General features: G+C 39.4%; 1 protein-coding gene and 1 non-coding gene across 2 annotated transcripts; both read right to left on the bottom strand.

Annotated features, from left to right (window-relative positions):
* Positions 1–1,149: 1,149 nt before the first annotated feature.
* LOC118730949 lies at positions 1,150–1,256 on the bottom strand. The gene has a single exon (XR_004991676.1). It is a non-coding gene; the product is annotated as a U6 spliceosomal RNA (small nuclear RNA).
* Positions 1,257–9,536: 8,280 nt separating this feature from the next.
* MED21 (mediator complex subunit 21) lies at positions 9,537–15,903 on the bottom strand. Its single transcript, XM_036459188.2, has 4 exons — positions 15,789–15,903; positions 11,679–11,793; positions 10,787–10,887; positions 9,537–10,014 (listed from the first exon to the last, which is right to left on the bottom strand). The coding sequence occupies exons 1-4, from the start codon at positions 15,828–15,830 to the stop codon at positions 9,838–9,840; spliced, it is 435 nt and encodes a 144-aa protein (XP_036315081.1). The 5' UTR covers positions 15,831–15,903; the 3' UTR covers positions 9,537–9,837.
* Between the last annotated feature and the right edge of the window lie 2,476 nt (positions 15,904–18,379).

The raw sequence follows: 18,379 nt of genomic DNA, 5'->3' as shown, positions 1-18,379 counted from the left end.
TTGTTCTTGCATTTTCATCTTTTAAACAAATGAGTTCAAAAGTAACTTTTCAGAAGATTTAAAAATAGGACAGATAGTTTTTAGAAATATAATAAGTGTTTTGATGGAAGACTTTTAAAGCTGACATACATAATTTTTGGCAACAAAATCCTATAAGGATGGAAATACTAGTATTTCCAAACATCTATTGTCAAAATGCCTTACATTAAAGGTGTTTCTTTCAAAATAGATACATATTTTCTCAGTCATTGTTAAGTGTTCCCTTTCCCTTGAAATGAAAAATGTGTTTGTTTTATTTTGTATCTTATTTCCTAGAGAACAGCTTTGCAGATTTTAAAAAGTTAAATATACACTTATCAAAGACCCAGCCGTTCTACTCCTAGATAGTTACTCAAGAGAAATAAAAGTCTATGTTCATATAAACCCTTGTACATAACTGTTCCCAGCAGTTTCATTTTTGTTGGATAAATATTTACAACAATCTAAATATCCACACAATTAATAAGGGGTAGTCCTCAGGCAGGTAGCACAGGAGCCTACACTATTCATCACTAACGGCACTGCCTGTCATACAAGGCTGCCCTCCAGCTAGGAAGTAGTGGAGTTCTGTTGTGTGGCCCATCCAGCTCACACACACACCCACACACACACACAGCCGTGTATGAATGTGCACATAAAAGATAACTTACCATCCAGAGAAAGTACTCACTCCCTTCCTTGTGGCTTACCCAGTACTTAACTTCCCTATGATGAACCTAAACATCTTCTACCAATGGGGTTGCGTCACTGTGCTTCTGTTTTCAGAAGAAAATAAACATTTGATCATCACATTTGAGTTATTGGCCCCAGGATGATACTAGTTCAAATCAGAATCATAATACTAGCTTTAAGTGAACTCCAGGGGAATCTTAACTCTTGGCTGCTGCTACCAAGCTAGCTAATCCCCAGGTACCTTTGGAGTCACAAAACACCCTATCCAACCACTTCTTTAAAAAAAAAAAATATATATATATATATATATATATATATATATATATATATGTGTGTGTGTGTGTGTGTGTGTGTGTGTGTGTGTGTGTGTGTATATATGTGTGTGTGTGTGTATATATATATATATATATATAGAGAGAGAGAGAGAGAGAGAGAGAGAGAGAGAGAGAGAGCTTCACAAATTTGCGTGTCATCCTTACGCAGGGGCCATGCTAATCCTCTCGGTATCGTTCCAATTTTAGTATATGTGCTGCCCAAGCGAGCACACAACCACTTCTTAAACAGAACCAAAGTTCAGGGTCAAACTGCCCTCTTGTGGTAAAACACTGATATCTGTTTGTACTCCGAAGCCACAACCTGCAGCAGCAGTACCTTAAGGGAGTTTTCCCACCACTATCTGAGGCCTTTCTTGGGCAGCCAGAGGCGGGGAAATATAACTCTAAGTAGGCAGGGACAAGGAGGAGAAGCAGGGGCACAGGGGCAAGCAGGTCATCTTTTGAAGTTCTAGTTACTGTTGACCTGTTCAGAAGGACTACAAGAGACAGAGTGTGTGGGTCAGTCCTGAGGAGGAAGATCTTCCAGCAATATCTACAATGGGTACTAGCAAGCCAGTTCTGCTGAATTCAAACAGATAAAACATTATATTATGCTGCCCTGACCTGTGTGTCTCAGTGGATAGAGCATCGGCCTGTGGACTGAAGGGTCCCAGGTTGATTCTGGTCAAGGGCGTTTACCTTGGTTGTGGGCACATCCCCAGAAGGGGGCATGCAGGAGGCAGCTGATCGATGTTTCTCTCTCATTGATGTTTCTAGCTCTCTATCCTTCTCCCTTCCTCTCTGCAAAAAATCAATGAAAAATATATTTTAAAAAACATTATATTATGCTGCTTAAAAATGTGCTGCCTTATGCTTTATAGGAACCATGATTTTAAATATAGTTTGCCTTAAATATTAAGTTTTATTAAATGCCTACCTCGCAGTTTAAGAAAAATATTATTATTCTACTTTAAAAGGCCCGCATTGATCTTCCCTGATGGCATCCCCTTCTCCCCTCCAGAGGAAATAACTACCCTGAAAGTTGTCTTTGGAATATCCCTGTTTATATAAATACATGTTATATAAACATGTATTTATAGGCCTGCCCTAAACACATGCAGTCCTGGTCAAGAATATAAGGAAGCCCAGGGACCACATAGCCAAATGTATAAAATGTATCTATCAAGCTAGTATGTTAATGTTTTTTGTTTTTTTTTTAAGTATGCTTTGTCCTCCTGTCTTAAAGAGTGAGCCTTCCTGAAGATGTGGAAGGCCAGTCAAATATTCCTGATTTCCAAAGAGGTTGAGCATTTTTGCATCTTTACTGGCAATTCCTCTCCCATGGAATAATTATTTTGTGATTTTTTCTTTTATTTTTAAATTGCATAATTGTTTTTTGTTTGTTTGTTTGTTTTTTTGGTATTTAAAAAAATATATTTTTATTGGTTTTTCACAGAGAGGAAGAGAGAGAGATAGTTAGAAACATCGATGAGAATCATCGATCAGCTGCTTCTTGCACACCCCTTATTGGGGATGTGCCCGCAACCATGCCCTTGACCAGAATCGAACCCGGGACCTTTCAGTCCGCAGGCCGATGCTCTATCCACTGAGCCAAACCGGTCCTGGCTTGTTTTTCTTTTTTATTGAGTTTATTAAGGTGCCACTTGTTAAAAAGTTAGTTTTCAAGTGCACAATCCCAAACACTGTACACTGTGTTGTGTGTTCACCATCCCAGTCAAGTCCCATCATTACCATTTATTCCCACTATCCCCTTCACCTCCACCCACCTGCCCCCCCTCCACCACAATCACCTCACTGTTGTCCATGTCCATGAGTGTTTTTCTTCTTTTCTTCCTCAATCCCTCTGCCCTCTCCCAGCCACTCAACACCCTCCTCATATGATTTTTCTAATGGATTATTTTTTTTCTTTTTGATTCATCGGAGGGTTTTACATTTCCAGATAGTAACCCTTTGTCCAATTACAAGTATTGCAAATACCCACTCCCAGGTGGAGCTTGCATTTCCACTCTTTGGAGTACTTTGATGAACAGAGATCTACATTTAAAAAAAAAAATAAATATATATTTTTATTGATTTCAGAGAGGTAGGGAGAGAAACTTTAATGATAAGAAGTAATCATTGCCGAGACCGGTTTAGCTCAATGGATAGAGCGTCCGTCGGCTTGGGGACTGAAGGGACCCAGGTTCGATTCCGGTCAAGGGCATGTACCTTGGTTGCGGGCACATCCCCAATAAGGGGTGTGCAAGAAGCAGCTGATCGATGATTCTCATCGATGTTTCTAACTATCTCTCTCTCTATCTCTCTCCCTTCCTCTCTGTACAAAATCAATAAAATATATTAAAAAAAAAAAAAAAAAAAAGAGGTAATCATTGCCGAAACCGGTTTGGCTCAGTGCTAGTGTCGGTTTGTGGACTGAAAGGTCCTGGGTTCGATTCCAGTCAAGGGCATGTACCTTGGTTGCGGGCACATCCCCGGTAGGGGGTGTGCAAGAGGCAACTGGTCGATGTTTCTCTCTCATCGACGTTTCTAGCTCTCTCTCTCCCTTCCTCTCTGTAAAAAAATCAATTATATCTATATCTATATCTATATCTATATCTATATCTATATCTATATATATGAAGTAATCATTGATTGTGGCCTCCTGCACACCCCCTACACCCCTACAGGGGATCAAGCCCGAAACCTGAGCATGTGCCCTTGATTGGAATCAAACCCAGAATCCTTCAGTCTGCACTGCAGGCTGCCGCTCTATCCACTGAGCTAAACCAGCCAGGGCTAAATTGTAATACAGTTGAGCCTATTAACTTTTTCTAAATTAGTATGTGTAAAATTTTGAAACCATGTCTCACAAATATTGTCTATTATAACATATTTTCCTTTATGATATGAACTTTTTGCATCTATTTAATGGACAGAGACTTGACTTGGAATAGTGAACACTCAATACAGTGTACAGATGATATGTTGTAGATTGTGCATCTGAAACCTGTATAATTTTAACAAGTGTCACCCAATAGATTTTAAAAATACAAAAATAAAATTAAAAATTAAAAAATCTTTTCCTACCCCAAAGTCATGTTTTCCTGCTTAAAATTTTTTTTTTTTTTTGACATTTGCCCTTAACATATATTTTTAATCTACCTGGCATGGATTTTTTGTGTGTGTGTAATGGCTTTATTGAGATACAATTCACATACCATAAAATTCATCCTTTTAAAGCACACAATTCAGTGTTTTAGTATATTCACAGTTTTTCACCCCTATCTAATTCCAGAACATTTTCCTCACCCCCAAAAGAAATCCCACAGGCATTAACTTTAATAATGGCACGCATATAACCAATGTCCCAGCACCAATTCTATTCTATTCCATCCTCAATGATTTGCAACAGCACTGTCACAAATCAGGTTTTTATTATATATCACTATGATTTCTGTTCTCTTCCACTGGACTATTTGTTTATTCCTGCACTGATATGTGCTATCATAATTACCATTAAAGGCAAGCTCTATCGTTTTTTCCTCAGGAGTATCTTGGTTTCTATTGAAACTTAGTATTTCTGAATAAATTTTAGAAGCAACTTGCCAATTTCCATAGAAGTCCTATTTGGAAATTTAAAATTATGTTAAATCTATGCACCTATTGAGGAAAACTAACACATTTTAAAATATTGACTCTTCTTTCCATAAAATGGCTATAACTTGCTAATAATTTTTGCATGTTCATGAGATTGTAATCTTAAATTTTGATGAGTTTTATCAATTTTGTGTAAAATTGGAATTTTTTCTGAAAATTCAGTAAAACTACTAAACTTATCTAGGCTTGGCACTTTATTTGGGAAGAATTTTCACTATTGATTGAATTTCTTTAAAGGTTAAAGAAGGATCATGATTTATATATATTCTATTTTTTAAAATATATTTTATTGATTTTTCACACAGAGGAAGGGAGAAGGACAGAGAGCCAGAAACATCGATGAGAGAGAAACATCGACCAGCTGCCTCCTGCACACCCCACACCGGGGATGTGCCCGCAACCAAGGTACATGCCCTTGACTGGAATCGAACCTGGGACTCTTCAGTCTGCAGGCCGACGCTCTATCCACTGAGCCAAACCGGTTTCAGCTATATTCTATTCTTGATCCTATTTGTTATTTCTAGAAATACCTATATCCTTTTGATCAAAATTTTCAAATATTGGCAAAAAGTTTATTTTAAAATCATGCATATGACATTTTAATTCTTCATATTGTTTATTTATGCCATCTTTCTTTTATGCTTGATTAAGCTTGTCTAAGTGGTCAATTTTATTACTCATTTTGAATCCCCAACTTCAGGCTTTCCTAATTCTTTCACAGTAAGGTTTTCTTCTTAATTTCTTTTGTTAGCTTTATTTCCTTCCTTCCTTCTTTCAGTTGAAAATTTAAACTTCATTTTTTCTAATATAAACAAGAGAATACTTGCATTTTCTGCTATGCTGTCTTAGCGCAATGCCAGCAGTTTTATTTTCATTAGGTTATGAATTTTATCCAAGACTATTAGAGAAACTATTGCAATTGGGAGAAAGGAACTATTGAAATAGGGGCAGGAAGACTATAACAATAGAAAGAATGCTCTGATCATAGGATTTTGCAAGCATCTCAAATCTCAAAGATGAGGTGGAAAGAGACTTTTTAAAAAATCCTTACCCGAGGATATGTTTTTCATTAATCCCAGAGAGGAGAGGGAGAACATTGACAAGAGAAAGAAACATTAATTGGTTGCCTCCCATAAGCTCCCCAACTGGGAACCAACCTGTGAACCCTTTGGTGCACAAGACAACGCTCTCACCAATAGAGCCTACCAGCCAGAGTGGGATATTTCTAAGAAGTAAACAAGGCCAGAAAAATCTGAGTGTGAAGATGAGCAGATGGCATAGTGGCACAACTGATAGGGAAATGTCTTTTTATTTGTAGTACATTTTCAAGAGAGGTCATTGAAGGGGAACTATTCCACATTCCACTATAAGGGTCTATGGGGAAGCCTAAAGTTTGGTCAAGTTAGAGGACATTTTATCCAGACCGGTCTGTGGGACAGTAAATTATTTATGAGATAAAGAGTGGGATTTGGAGGGTCTGGGTCTGTAAAGAAAGGGGTAATGCACAGATATTTTAGTCACAGAGGGAAGGGTAGTTTGCCGTAGAGTAGGTTGGAGGGTTTAACTGTTAGTTTTCCAGGAACACAGGGTTCAAGTAAGTTGTCAGGGGCCAGGCACTCCATATGCAATGGACAGGGAGATGGGTAGGGGATTGTTTATGTCACACTACTACCTCTCAGCATTACGTTCTGAGTGGGAATGTGCTCGCTGGCATTTGTGTGGGGGAGAATTACAATTGTACAGGAGGTCTATCCCAATAATATAGTCACAGTAGAAGCCATGGCCACAGTGCATCAGATAAGCCTCAAGGACCTGGCCATAATGTTATATTTATCTCCCTCCCTCCCGCGTCATTTTGCCTAGATCTCGAGTTGAACTCAGGTGCCCCTTCTCCCCACTGGACCAAGTATAATAGTAACTAAGGTATCTACATCCAGCAAAGCCATAGTTTGTACCCCTTGTTTCCCTGAGGGCTCCACAAAGTTCCAACAGGGCACAGGGTCTGTGGTCCTTTGGGAAGACAGAGACAATGGCCCCACCTCTAAGATTTTTCCTCCCTCATACCCTTGCAGAACATTTGGTCCTGTCCAAAGGTCCATAGAGACATCTGGTCTACGCCCAAAGTTCTTTGATATATGGTAGTGTCCAAAATGTCCATGGTGATATTTGGTCCATCCAATCCATCTACCTAATGCCTGTTCCATTACTAGCTTCTGAAGCAAGAGAGCTATTATTGGCAAAGCAGACAAAATTATTGGCTCAATAAAACAATGGTATTTTTTAATATGTTAATCCTGAAGCAAAAAGTACAAATAACTGTTATGGGCCATTTAAACCCAGGGAACTTTTCTAAGTATGGATGTTTGGACAGGACCAATTATTAAGGATCATTCAGCACAGACCAAATATGCTCATGGATGTTCTGAATAATACCAAACATCAAGGGACTGTTGGCATGGATCAAATGTCTCTGTGGATCTTCTGGGCAGGACCAAATGTCTATTAATTTTTTTTAATCCTCACCTAAGGATATTTCCTACTGATTATATCTATCTTTAAATGTGTGTTTTTTTTTTCAAATTTATTTTTAATGATTTCAGAGAGGAAGGGAGAGGAATATCAATGAGAGAGAATCACTGATGGGCTGCCTCCTGTACACCTCCCACTGGGGATTGAGCTCACAACTTGGACACTTGCCCCTGACTGGAATCGAACCAGGGACTCTTCAGTCCGCAGGCTAATGCTCTATCCACTTAGTCAGACAGGCTGGGCCTAATTTTTTTTATTTTATTGATATAGATACATTGATAAGAAAGGAACATCAACATCGATGGGCTATCTCCCGCACCTCCCCCTACCCCACAACTGGAGATCAAGCCACAACCCCAGGCAAGTGCCCTCATTGGCAATCAAACTTGTGACCTCCTGGTGCATAGGTTAACATTCACCACTGAGCCATACTGTCCAGGCTTTTCTACCGATTTTAGAGAGAAGAGGGAGAAAAACATTGATATGAGAGAGAAACATCGATCGGTTGCCTCCTATACACACCCCGACTGGGGATCAAACCCACAACCTAGGTATGTGCCCTGACTGGGGATCAAACCCCCAAACTTTTGGTGTATGGGATAACGCTCCAAACAATTGAGCTACCCAGCCTGTCTGCTAATTCTCAAAACAATTTAGATCTGGGTAAAAGGGAAGAGAGAGGTAAATCAGGGCATGAAAGATAAGAACATTTTTTTGGTCTTCCCAAAGCTGTTTCCTAGGCAGTAAGATCATCATTGCCTATACATATGTTTTTAGCTTTGAGAATCTCTTGATCCAATAAACATGTCCACAAGACTGTGGATACCAGAAGCTGTTGTATATAACCTTTATGGGTTTTGTTCTAGAATACCTGAAACTGAGGGGACAATATCAAATATAAAAAATTTCTTTCAGGTAGGGGTAATATTTTAACAGTAGCCAAGCTACCAGCTTAAGGCTACGACTTTTGCTACTTATCTCTTGGGGCTAATTGTATTGAATAGAGCTCAGTATTTTGAAGATTACTTTCTTTTGTGGTTCTTTATCTAGAAACTTCATGCCAGTGTTTAAAAATAAAATGCATTTTAAGTGATGTCAAAGAGAATAAGCCATACATTTTAAGTATCTATTAGTATAGATAACATTTTAAGTGATGTCAAAGAGAATAAGCCATACATTTTAAGTATCTATTAGTATAGATAACATTTTACATAATTTTAAAAGTCAATGATTCTATAAATTATATTATAGAAGTTAAAAGTTCCTCTAACCAACATTTTTCAAGAACTGTGGCAGAGCTTGATGATGATAGGAATAACAGAGAGAATCTCTAATGTTCTTGTTCTTTCTTAAACTCTGGATAAGTAACAGACTATAGGAAATGTATCTCAGAATATCCTAAAAAAATGCAGCCTCGGGAGATAGAAGCTGTTAATTTTAAAAATATATATATTTTATTGATTTTTTACAGAGGAAGAAAGAGGGATAGAGAGTTAGAAACATCGATGAGAGAGAAACATCAACCAGCCGCCCCCTGCACACACCCCACCGGGGACGTGCCCGCAACCAAGGCACATGCCCTTGACCGGAATCGAACCTGAGACCCCTCAGTCCGCAGACCAACGCTCTACCCACTGAGCCAAACCGGTTTCAGCAAAGCTGTTAAATTTTAACTCGAGCTTTCTATGGAATCAGTAGATTTAAGAAGACCCAAGAGCTGGATGAGTAATCATACTTGATAATGCTGACACAAATGTTAGCAATAACAAACTAAGGTGCAATAGAGAAAGTCATATTGAAGTAATCGATGGAGTGGAAGCGTGTTCTGGTTAGATTACAATGCAGCAATAAAGGCTGAGAATTTACCAAGATCAGAAGATAGAATTTACCTTCAGGTAAATAAAAAGAATAGGAATTAATCGATGACTCAGGAAACATACTTCACGGCTGAAATGAAGGGAAAGAATGAAAAGAAGCAGGTGAAAAGTTACAGGAAAAAAGTAGTTCAGAATGAAGAAAAAATTTCACAATAGCATGGGAATTCCATAGAGAAACAAGTATGATCAACTAGTGTGTGTGTATGAGGTTCTGGAAAAAGAGGCGTTTCCACAAAAGTGACCAGCCACACCTTGTCCAGCCACAATAATCCTGTGTTTCTTAAAAGCTATGGAGTTTCACACGTTCCTTGCTCAAGCTCCAAATTTCTACAATGTGGCCTCTAAAGAGGCAGAAGGACACGCATCTAAATTGAAATGTCCCATATGCTGCACTTTGGCTTGAGGGATGTTTTTATTTATTTAAAGATAAAAATAAAGATAGACATTATGTCACAACAGAATTTCATAGGACAGCTGTTTAATTAAATTATAATCATCAATGCAATAGCTGCCTAAATTTCACTTAGAAAGTAAAAAATGATATGATGGTTTAAAGCTGATTCAATCACAATTTTACAAGCTAATTTATCAAGAGTGAAAATAGAAGACTATTAAAAATAGCGAAAAAGATAACATGGTATAGTGCTTAATGTTTTTGTAACTGTTGGTAAGGATTACATCTAAATCTGATACAGAATTCTTAATGGCACTGAAACAGTTCTTTCGCAGCCACATGGCATACATGGGCACTATGAGTCTGGAAGAGACTGGCTGTGGGTACCACTTCTTGTCTTCAGCTGTGACTGCGCAATGTCAGCAAGTGCACTTTGTATCTTTTCTAGAAGCATGTCCCCTCGATAAACAACATCCTCCAGACATGTAGCCGCCTCGTGGTTTTCTTCTTCTAGCTTATACAAGCTTGCAGCCTTTAGAAGACACAAATTGAAAAATCTTTTGAGAAATTAAAAATTTGGAGATTATTAAGAGCTGAGAAAGAAATTGCAGAAATATTTACTTTTAAATCTGAATGACTATGCAGGCATTGTAATGGAGCTTTCAATGGCAAAAATTCTAAAATCAGGGAACTATTAAAAGTTTTCCTTGTGTGAATTATTTAAAACAATAAACTTTGATTAGAGATCTCTGGATGTCTATATGACTCCCTTCCACACTGTTTTTGAACACTACTATTCTATTTCACATCCAGAATGCCATCCTCCTCTCATTCTTTGCTAGGTATAGTAAAGAGCCAAACTGAGAAAATAAGAAGAGTACTTATAACTCAAAATTGGAAAACTATATATACACTAGAGGCCCAGCGCACAAAATTCGTGCATGGGTAAGGTCCCACAGGGCTGATCTGTGGGGCGACCAGAGGGGCAATTGGAGGCACCCACTTTGGCTGGCCTGAGGCCTGCAGGGTTGGGGCTGCTCCTGCATTAAGCATTTGCCCCCTGGTGGAGAGTGCAGGTCATAGCAACTGGTCATTCTGCTGTTCAGTCAATTTGCATGTTAGGCTTTTATTATATAGGGTATTGAGTGAAGTCTTTAACAGACTACACTAATCTACAATGAATGAAACTCCCACTTTAAAATTCAATCTTAAACTTTAAATATTACAACAAATGATATTAAATCTATCTCATTTAATTCAGAATTCCCTATTAGCAAAGTACTCAAAGGAAAAGAGATTTTTACCTGTAAAGCAGCTGTAGATTCTTCACTTGGCAAGGAATCTATCAAAACATCAATGTCTTTTGCTGTTCGTGCAATCAGTGCAGCAAAAAGCTGGGCATATTCTAGGGAAAGACACTACTAATTTAGGATATTAGAGAAACTTAAGTTTTCAGAAACAGAAACTAAATATTAAGTTAATGAGACCAGAAAACTTAATATATTAACTTTTCTATACTAGGCTTCTAATGACTAAAGTGTAATTTTAACACATCAGAACTATTACATGTTTAAGAATTACTCAATATTAACTCTAATTGGGAATTAACCATAATATAGATTCCTTATTAGGGCAATATGGTGGTCACTTGAATAAAGAAATCTGTAAGTGGGATGCCTTCCTAAGATCCCAGAAGTGCCCTTGCAGATTGGCTCATTGGATAGAGCATCAGCACCCCTCTGGACTGAAGGATTTGGGATTCAATTCTGGTCAAGGGCACGTACTTTGGTTGCAAACTCAATCCCCGGCTCTGATTGGGGTGCGTACAGGAGCAAACCAATTGATGTGTCTCTCCCCCTCCCTTCTATTTTCTCTAAATTCCTCAGGTGAGGATCAACAAAAATACAAACAAAAATAAAGTTGACCTCTAAAAAAACCCCAAAAACCCAGAAGTAAAATTCAGTTCAATTCATGCAACTTTTCCTCTAATGACAATGTTATTTGACATAAACAGAATTATGTGGTATGTCAAATTGATTATAACAAACTAATTTCCTTTATGACAAGCTTACAATATTCTCACACAACAATATTTTTGAAAGCCACAAATAAGCCACATTTCTCAATAAAACTAATTTTAAAAGATTATAAGTAATATGAGATTCAAACTTAAGAGAAGCCAAGAAAACGACGTACCTTCTGTAGGATTCGCTGGCTGATCTTTATTAATCGCCGTCTGAATGTTACTGAAAGAGGCCGGAGGACCACACTGCTGCAACACTCCAATGGCATTACAAAACTGATCTGCAAGCTTGAAGCCAAAGGTAGCACGTCAAAGTTAGGAAGGACTGATCAAACTTAAGGATTTTATAGAAACAATAAGTTTCTATAATAATGTTCTCCGAGCAAGGGAATAAAATGACAGAAGTAATTTTGGATGAAATTAGCCAGTTATTAACAGCAATTAAATGTTTTGACCATTCAAAGAAATTATGTTTAGTAGCAATCTACTTGAAACAGCTAAAAAGAAATACAAAATAATTTTTCTTTTCTTCCCAAGGTAATAAAATGGTAAGAGAAATACATGCCAATACTTGTTACAAGAAACAACTTTTTTGGGGGAGTAGTGGGAAAAAGCAAATGTGACTGGCAAATATCGAAGTATAGCTCCAAGGTAAATAAAATAGTATGTGCAACTCATGGACAAGTATTGATCCTTTTTTTGAGATCAGTGTAGTTACAAATCTAAAGAAATGGTGAGGAAAAGCTAGTACCTAAATATTTGGAACTGTTTTTCTTCATGACTCCAGTTTTCAAACTCCTGGTGCCCTAAAACTATTCCATAAGCAGTTTTGAAGATTTAGAATACTAATTCTTTACCAGCTCAAACTCCTGCCTCCCCACCAACTTCTATTCAAAGTCCTGACCTCTCAAATCTCAATTCCTTATTTTCAATCTGTGAATAAGCATTTTCACTAAATTTCTCTGCCATTATTTGAATGACAGAACTCAATGTCAATTGCTTCCTTTAACATGTCATTTGTATTGCGATTCTCCTAGTCAACCAGTACAACTTCAGGTTCGTCCTATCCTTTCTTCATCTTCACATCCTGCTAATACTGCCAACCTTGCTCTTTTCTTCTCTCATCACTGCTGCTGTGTTAGTTCAACCAATTACCTCCCACCAGAATTGTTACAATAGCCTTCTTACTGCTTTCTAGTTCACCATGTAATTTTGCCCCGCTTAAGCATTTTGAGCTCACCCAGCATGGGCTTCAAGATAAATCTCCAATTCTTCAGGCTGTTTCAAAGCTTTCAATAATCCAAGTCAATTATACTTATTCATTTCTCTACTGCTCCTTCATATAGACCTGACTACGCTGCTTCTGCTCACATTATTACATATTACAAATGTAATAGAGCAGTAGTAAGTGCTCAGAAACTGTACAAACATGGATTCTAATTCTGGTTCTAGCAATTTGGTTAGTGTTTTTTAAAATTTTTTAATCTGGCCGGGACCGGTTTGGCTCAGTGGATAGAGCGTCGGCTTGGGGACTGAGGGGCCCCGGGTTCGATTCCGGTCAAGGGCATGTACCTTGGTTGCCGGCGTATCCCCAGTAGGGGGTGTGCAAGAGGCAGCTGATCGATGACTCTCTCTCATTGATGTTTCTGACTCTATATCTCTCTCCCTTCCTCTCTGTACAAAAATCAATAAAATATATTAAAAAAAAAATTTAATCTGTAACATTATCACATTACAGCATTGTTATGAGTAATAGAGAAAACACAAAAAATATTCAACACAGTGGCTATCTGTTCTGTGCTTCAAAAGCTCTCAGATCTATTTATTCAACAATGTTATCATAGATAAATTTTATGACATGTACTGTATATGTATAAACATGACAAAGATACAAAGAACTAGTATCTTTGAGAGTTTCTGCCCTTAAAGAGTTCTTAGAGTGTAAAGCAAATGTTATCTTGGTGGGATTATGAATGAATTTTTGAAATAACAAGCTTAACATTTTTATAAAATTACAGACATATAAAACTCATTAAAAAATAAAAATATTTTAATAATTTTACAAATAATTACAATTCAGATGAATGCTAAGAAGATTCCCTCTATTTTAGGGAATTTACTCTATATTCCAATTTACTTCAGCACTTACAGCTAAAGCACTCCATTCATTATACCTCCCTAACCGCATACTGCTTTTGCATTATTTAAAATGTCTCTTGCGTATACATCTTTCTAACCAGACTGTAAACTCCTTAAGGAGCATCTCTCTGTAAATATAAGTGCTTATATATATTATAGGCACTCAATACTACTAAACCTAAAGGTTTCTCTCCAAAATCCAATAACCAGCATGGCAACCCTGGAGTTAAGGCCATATTAACTTTGTTTTCGCTCTCCTTCTGGCTACAAGACAGGTATAAATATGGAACATTTCCCTAAATATCATTGCTATCCAAAGCATCTTTATGACTGGATTTTGTAAAACCTCAAAGGAGTATCTCCTGGAGGGAGGCTGTCTGGCCAGGAAGGTCACCACTAGGGAGAATTTATCTTGGTGAATTCATCAACATTTAAGGGCTGGTCCTCTCCACCTCAAAGGGTCTTCCTTTACACACACACACACACACACACACACACACACACACGGAGTAGATGAGTCTCTCACAAGCAGATGCACAAAAGCTGATGCAACAAGAATGTCAACTTCTTAGCAACGTATATGAAAACACTGGCAAGGGACCAGGTACTTGCGCTTTCCAATCAACACATTCTCTCTCTTTCCATAGAATCTGACCTGGGACATCCAATTATAAACAGAACGACAATGAGAAATATAACTGTCAATAGAAAACTAACGATTAATGGTAATAAGTACATGAGTCCTATGGTTTGCACAGATGTTCCACTTGGGCGTAACAGGAACAATAATCAGAAGGATGAAAGTAAGGGGAAGGGGGGCTCTCTGCAAGATAAGATATGCCCTTCAATAGGAGGTCAACTTTTTGGGAGATACTAAAGAAAACTTAAATGAATGGAAATATACGAGGAATAGAAAAATTCTACTTTAAGATGTCATTTCCGCCCTGGCCGGTTTGGCTCAGTGGGCAGAGCATCCACTGTGGACTGAAAGGTCCCAGGTTCGATTCTGGTCAAGGGCACAGGCCTGGGTTGCGAGCTTGACACACACACCCCCTCCCGCAGTGGGGGGCGTGCAGGAGGCAGGCAATCAATGATTCTCATCATTGATGTTTCTCTCTCTCCCTCTCCCTTCCTCTCTGAAATCAATAAAAATGTATTTTAAAATATTAAAAAAAGATGTCACTTTCCCCAAAAACTGTTTTATGCTTGGAGAGAGGCCAAGACATGGGGTGAGATCCTTGGTCTATATATAGGCACCAACTAAGATGAAACAAAACTTCTCACCTCCCCATCACTCCCGCCCAACATGAACGTTGTGGCAAAGGATGAACTGGGCTATCGGCTACTGATCCCATCACCAAAAGCACAGGTTCTCATTGATTGGCCGGGGGAAGAGCTGCTGCCACTCCTCCTCTCCTACCGAACCAGAAGAGTTCCTACCGTGTTTCCCCGAAAATAAGACCTACTTACAGGTTTCCTTCTGAGTGAAATATAAGCCCCCCCGCCCCAGGCTAAACATGAGAGATTTGGTCCACTGATTCTGAAAGAAATGGAGTCACAAGAAATTCACCAGGAAATTCAGGAATTGGATTGTTAGGATAATGTTCCAGAAGATGATGACATGATTGTCATTGAATAAATGAGTAAATTCTTGATACTGTAGGATTCACAGTTTGTCTGGTTTGTGTTGACAACTACCGTACCGTATACAGGTAATAAATTTCCTTTATTTTCATTTAACAATAAATGTGTACCGTATTCTCCTTCATGGAAAAATAAGACATCCCCTGAAAATAAGACCTGGCGCATCTTTGGGAGCAAAAATTAATATAAGACACGGTCTTACTTTCGGGGAAACAGGGTATGAGCATCACCGACAAAATCATCTGTTCCCAGAGACTGGGACGGACCGGGAAGTCCGAGAGGCCGGTACGGAGACCACCCCCTTCCCAGCGGGAAGGGACCGCGCCGCCCACCCCCACCCCCACCCCCACCCCCACCCCCGCCCCCACCCCGCCGCGGAGACCGCCGCCGCCCGCCGCTTTCGGCAGGAGCCGTCCCAGTGCCGCGTCTCGAGCCCCTTCCCCTCCCTCGCTTTGCCTGGAAAAGGGGAAGACGGAGATGAACCGAGTGAAATCGCTCACCGAGTTGACGGCGTCCTGCAGCTGCGTGAGCCGGTCCGCCATGTTTCTCTCCTCAGCGAGAGGACGCCGCGGCAGCGGGTACGCGATTGGCCAGCGCTGGGACGCGTCATGGCCAATCACAGGGCCGCGTTCTGGGAAGGGGCGGGGTCAAGCACAGCTTCCCAGGTAGGAGTGGGCTGCGGCTGAGCTCCATCCTTCAGACCAGCTCCACCTGGGAACGGCCTCTGCAGCCTCTGTTTACAATAACTTGGGGGGCTCTCTGGGGCCCCCTGGCTTTGGGAGCTAACATACTTTACTGTTTTCCAGGCTACTAGGTAGTAAACACTTTATGGAGATTAAGTTCTGCGGTTTTTCAACGTTAAGTTTCCCTACCCTCCCATGTATTCCTTTTTAATATATATGTAATTGATTTCAAAGAAAATGTTCTCCCATCCCCAGTTGAGCGTTGCCTTATTTATTGATTGCCTGCCATGTGCCAGAAGTCTGTTAGGTGCTAGATTTGCAAACACAAATAAGCTAGATTCACCAGGAAGGTTTTGCAGTTATCCAAGAATGTGTAGGTGTTGACCCTGATAATAGAAGATAAGGCTATTTAAAAAATTATATATATATATATATATATATATATATATATATATATAATCGATTTCAGAGAGGAAGGGAGAAGGAGAGAGAAATAGAAACAGCAATGATGAGAAAGAACCATCCATCGGCTGCCTCCTGCATGTCCCCTACTGGGGACTGAGCCCGCAACCCAGGCATGTGTCCTGACTAGGAATCAAACCATGACCTGCAGGTTCATAGGTTGATGCTCAACCACTGAACCATCCTGGCAGGGCAAGAAAGGCTAATTTAAAAAAAAATTATATATATTTTCCAGAGAGGAAGAGAGAAGGATAGAGAGTTAGAAACATTGATGAGAGAGAATCATCGATCAGCTGCCTCCTGCACACCCTCTACTGGGGATGTGCCCGCAACCAAGATACATGCCCTTGACTGGAATCAAACCCGGGACTTTCAGTCCACAGGCCAACACTCCATCCACCAAGCCAAACCGGTTATGGCAAGAAAGGCTAATTTTGAAGGAAAAATTAACGTGGATTGATGACTGCTTGGATATAGAGGGATGAATGAGAAAATCCACTAAAGGAGAATACTGAGTTTTGTAACCTAATTGAAAAGAACTGAGGTGTCTGGGGTAGAGCAGCCATTTCAAGACCACTCATGTTATGACACAGCTTTTGTTCTGCCATTCATTATCTTCCTTGCAGGCTTTCAGTAGCTCCACAGAGACCTCAGGTTCATGTCCAGCCATCTCTGACTGGTTTTCAGGTTCAGTCTTCTTGGATGAAAAAACAAACAAACAAAAGAACATATGGTTGGTATTTGCTTATTAGATTACTTGCAACCTCTGACTATACTGTTTCACACTTCTTTTTTTTTTTAAACATATTTTATTGATTTTTTACAGAGAGGAAGAGAGAAGGATAGAGAGTTAGAAACATCGATGAGAGAGAATCATCGATCAACTGCCTCTTGCACACCCCCCACTGGGGATGTGCCCGCAACCAGGCACATGCACTTGCCTGGAATCGAACCCGGGACCCCTCAGTCCGCAGGCCGACGCTCTATCCACTGAGCCAAACCGGTCCCGGCTGTTTCACACTTCTAAGCACACTGTACTAGTATAGACACATATAATTCTCCCTTCCTTGTATGAAATGCCCACACTTCCATCCTTATCTCCATGTTGTCCCTTTGTTGGTCACTCAACTTTCAAACTGTATTTTAAATATCTTCTTTATAAAACTTTCTCTTGAACTCTAGTTAATTGCTCCCAATGTTTATCACAACTGTTCCTTAGCATGCTGAGGTCTAAGTCATACATTACTCTGATTCACTCAGCACTATGAAATACTTGGGGGCAGGTAATGTATTTTAATTGTTTCCATATTTCTAATACTTAGCATCAAGCTTATAGCCTGGCATACAGAAACCACTGAATAGTATTATTTATGGGCTAAATGAATGAACTGCCCAGCATAATGATTTCCAAATAACAGTTAGGAAATAAACATTTATTGAAATTAATAAAAACAGTCAAAGTAATGTAAATTGCTTCCCACAAGAAAAACATGAATTTCAAAATACAGAGCGAATAGAGTGGAATAGGCTAAATGGGCAAGCTTCATAGCGGTTTTTTCCTGCCTTACCCCCGCTGTCATCTCCATCCAAGATGTGTTGAGTTCTTCTCTCTCCATCCCTCCCTCCTTCCTTCCTCTCTTTTCTAGCCCTTAAGCAGATTTAAAAAATATATATTTTATTGATTTTTTTTTACAGAGAGGAGGAGAGAGGGATAGAAAGCTAGAAACATCAATGAGAGAGAAACATCGACCAGCTGCCTCCTGCACCCCCTATCCCCCACCGGTGATGTGCCTGCAACCAATGTACATGCCCCTGACCGGAATCGAACCTGGGACCTTTCAGTCCGCAGATAGACGCTCTACCACTGAGCCAAAACAGCCTCGGCCTGAAAGCAGATTTTAAGGCTGTAGTTATTTATATCTTGGATTAGGGAAACTTCTCAGTTT

The sequence above is a fragment of the Pipistrellus kuhlii genome, unplaced genomic scaffold (assembly GCF_014108245.1).
Source record: "Pipistrellus kuhlii isolate mPipKuh1 unplaced genomic scaffold, mPipKuh1.p scaffold_m20_p_3, whole genome shotgun sequence".
NCBI lineage: Eukaryota > Metazoa > Chordata > Mammalia > Chiroptera > Vespertilionidae > Pipistrellus > Pipistrellus kuhlii.
This window is presented reverse-complemented; position numbering and strand designations above follow the sequence as displayed.